The sequence below is a fragment of the Pterocles gutturalis genome, unplaced genomic scaffold, assembly GCF_000699245.1.
Source record: "Pterocles gutturalis isolate BGI_N339 unplaced genomic scaffold, ASM69924v1 scaffold27269, whole genome shotgun sequence".
Lineage (NCBI taxonomy): Eukaryota > Metazoa > Chordata > Aves > Pterocliformes > Pteroclidae > Pterocles > Pterocles gutturalis.
The window spans coordinates 1-3,871 of NW_010133999.1; the positions used below are offsets into that span (position 1 = coordinate 1).

Here is a 3,871-nt window from a genome sequence, read left to right on the forward strand (position 1 = left end):
TCCGCCGTTGTTTTACTCTCTTGTTTTTTTCCCCTCAGGCGGAAAATCTGCTGCATCAGCTGCAGGAGAGTTTTCAAGCCCTGACCGAAAAGCTGGCGCTGAGGAATATCCTCTCTGGCAGGCGGGTTTCTGGCTCCGCGCCGCGGTTCCTCCGGCGGAGCGGGCGGGGTGCTCCCCGCGCACCGCCCCGGGGGGCAGGAGGGGCTGTCTCTGGAAATGGGGAACCTCAGAGCTCTAGGGACTGACGTTGCTAAACACCTCTGATGTCAGGACACCCGAATTGTCCGCCCATTTTTTATTTTTCCCTTTACTAAAGAAGGAAATCCTAACAAAGGTTTTACTAGGAGTAGTATCGACTCCCAGGGAGCTAGTCGCTGGGCAGCAATTATCTCAAGTAAAATAAGCAGCAAATTATGTGTAAAGATTCTGAGGCTCCATTAAAAAAGCCATAATCTTAAAAAATGCCCCTGAAATCACTGCATGCTGTTGATTTAAAAACAACTGGGAGCCTCCCGAGTGTGGGAAGGGGAGCCCTCAAAAAGAGAAATCAAGAGCTGAAGGGGTTCTCAGCTTTGTCATTAGATGCAGTTAGAGAAACTACCTCTGCTTTCTGAAACTGTGAATTTATTACATTGTCCATTTTTTCTGCAACTTGACCTTTCAGGAAGTGGGTGCTTTAGCAAAAGAGAAGAACGGGGTTTGAGTGGCAGTCGCATTCTGACGGTGTATGGGGACTGTATGGTATCACCTAAAACAGTTCCTCAGAAGGAAAACAATCTCTTACACAGAAAAAACTCCCGTTCGGTGATGGGCATACAGGAAGGCATGTGAAAATATTTAGAACTTGAATGCCTAGCTGTTGCAAAAGAAAGTGGGATTGTCTCGTAACCATACAACCTTGTACATGTTTCATCTTGCGTTAGTGTTGAACACAAATAACTAAGAGGCTGAGACAACTGGAAAAAAGCTTCTAGTTTTTTCTCAGAGAAGAAAAACACTATAAAATTATAGAATTCTTATTTATAGGTAAAATATATCTTTAACTTTTTACTGGAAGAAATGGGTGAGCGCATTGATGATCTTGAGAAGCACGTTGCTGACCTGATGACAGAGGCTGGGATAGAGAACACCGATGAAGACCTGCGAGTAAAGAAACGTAATTAACTTTTACTATATTTTATGCGTTTCCACCTAGTTTTCAACTATGGGCAGCACCAAGGATGAAAAGATTGTTTACCTATTTATCATACCTGCATTTGCTTGGATTTTAAAGTGTATTATTTAAAAAATATTTTCAATTACCTTGGATTTCTTTTTACTAAGAGCCAAAGAATGCTACTTTTTCAAAAGTACCCAACCTGTAGCTGCTGCGTCTGTTCCAGCTGAGTGCCATATTCAAGGGTAGCGCAAACTAATCCCAAGGATGTAAACTGAAGCTGTGCATTTGGAGTAACGTGTGTAGCTTAAAGCACTCCTGCCCACCGGTCCTGTCCCTCAAGTATGCTAACCTGAGGATTCTGGCTGGTATAAATTTATGTGCATCTGCTTTTAAACCTGCTTCAGCTTCCCAGCGAGGCTCAGAGCACACCTCGGAAAAACCCTCACTGAACAGAGCAGCTGTTTGTTCTTGCAGCAGTAAGATGGAAAGAGCAAAGATCTCCAGTATTATTGCCAAACACTGTACTGTAAGATCATGGTACAGCTCAGGATTGTGTGCCAGATTTTATATCCTTGCACAGGCCCCCACCTGCCCCAATGGATTGGTGTTCTTACTGTTGATGAGCAGCACTGCTTCTGTGTTCTGGGGGTGTGAGCAATGCCTTCTTCCTGTTGTTGCAGCTTTCCCCATTCAAACTGAGACACAGCCATTACGTTGTCATTTAGAGACTGCTTACCCAGCTAAAGACAGGAATGGCTGTAAACACTGAAGTAATTTAGGCTTCTATTCATTCTGATGCCTTTGTCATAAATAATTTTCAGAAATAAAGACAATCCATGAAGACTTATTTAATTCTACAGAGATCTTCCTATTGTTATGCGGAATCACATTCATGAATAATTAAAGCACTAACCTACTTGTTCACTGCTTCTTTGCAGCACTGAAATGAGGATGTGCTGGAGAAAGATAAAGGGAGAACAGCACTGCGCTGAATCTGGAACTCTGCAATCAGTGTCACTGGTCGTGAAAAGCATCAGTGAAGACAAACATGCTTGCATCATGTCACAATAGATTTTTTTTTTTTAAACTATTGCCCCAGGAAAAAAAGTAGAAAGCTGGGTTTATTAATCTAAATGGGATACTGTCTTTCCTGTACCTGGGAAAGAACTGTTAGTTTCAGGGTAGGCAAAACCACTATTTTGCAGAGAAAACTGTATCCTGTATAGAGAATGTATCAATTCACAAACCTGTTCAGTGTATGAAAATGTATTTATTTTAATAATATTAAATTTTTCATCATTATTTGTTGCCTTTTTAACTCTCATGTTGTCTGAATAACAAGATCCTTCTATGAGAAAACTCTTCTAATTGCACGTGCCATTTCAATGCTCCTTTAAATGTTTTACATTCCAAAATGAACTTCTCATTGGGTGCTATTACAAGGGTGCCTTTGCCAAATTTCATCGTTCCAAGGACTATAAACTGTTCTGCACTACAAGAAGTGGCAGTATTTTCACAATTACAGCTGGTCAGTTGTCACTCTTCTCAAAGCTGTGCACACCTGTGCAGGTAACACCATCCAGGTATGCACACTGGGCCAATTTCAGTTCTTTTGATGTGAGCTTTTTTGATGAGAGAGACTATTTTAAAGACTTGGAGATAAATAAGGAATGCTAGTTACCAAACATCTCCTGAACAAGACATGGTAGAGTCCAAGAAAACAGGACATCTCCACTAACTTGAAGGTTCTTGTACTCCAAGACATCATTAGCGCTTTTTGCAGGAAATATTTTGTTACAAACTTCAGCGGAGCCTCTTACAACAAATGCAGAAATGGAAGCATTACCAAATAAATAGAATACCTCAGCTAACGAAGGATAAATATGCTTGTTAAAACTTCAGCAGGTGTTAGCATCACTGACACAGTCTTCATTCATAGCCAGAAATCATTCTAATCAATGCTTTAATCAGTGTCGATTTGCAAGCAATGCCAAACCAGGAGGAGAGGTTAATATGCTAGAGGGCAGGATGGAGAAACGGGCCAACAGGAACCTCATGAAATTCAAAGGCGAGTGCCAAACCTTGCCTCTTGGCCAGGGCAAGCTTACGCTGCAGGGCAGCTGCGAGGCTCCAGCTGGCAGGAAATGAGGGAGGTCTGGTGGAGAGCAGGGTGCCCTAGCAACAAAGGCTGCAGCCACATGCTGGTCCTGTTAGCACAAGTACAGCCATCAGGTCACTCCCCTCTATTTAACTCCTGGGAGACCACGCTCAGAATATTGTGTCAATTTTGGGGCTCCCCAGTTCAAGAAATACTTTGTTATGAGGGAGTTAAACAGCCACCAAGACATGGTAGAGTACGAAGCGTCTGAGGATTTGAGAGAACTCAGCATTAAGACAAAACTAAGGCTTGCCTTCTGGCTACAACGCCGCCACAGCAGAGTGTGGGGAACAGCTGGACTCTTGTTGGAGGTGTTTTACATGAGAGACTCAGTAGACAGAAGCTGAAACACAGGAATTCCCAGATAGATGAAAGGAACACTTTTTTCAACTATAAGGATGCTCAAGCAGCAGAACAAGCTTTGCAGAAAGGCTGAGGAATCTCCCCCCGCAGAGATACTCAACACTGGACAGTCCTGGGCAACCTGATCAAGTAGGATCTGCTTTGGGAGCCTGGACTAGACCTCCAGAAGTCCCTTTCCAACATAAAGGATT

The 3,871-nt window shown here is 42.9% G+C and overlaps 1 protein-coding gene across 1 annotated transcript; it reads left to right on the top strand.

Annotated features, from left to right (window-relative positions):
* Window positions 1–29: 29 nt before the first annotated feature.
* On the top strand, window positions 30–3,307 carry HSBP1L1 (heat shock factor binding protein 1-like 1; the record flags this gene model as incomplete). The annotated part of the gene is made up of 3 exons (XM_010081446.1): window positions 30–105; window positions 1,052–1,146; window positions 3,131–3,307. Coding segments are annotated over 3 exons (348 nt in total), but the record flags the coding sequence as incomplete, so codon positions are not given.
* Between the last annotated feature and the right edge of the window lie 564 nt (window positions 3,308–3,871).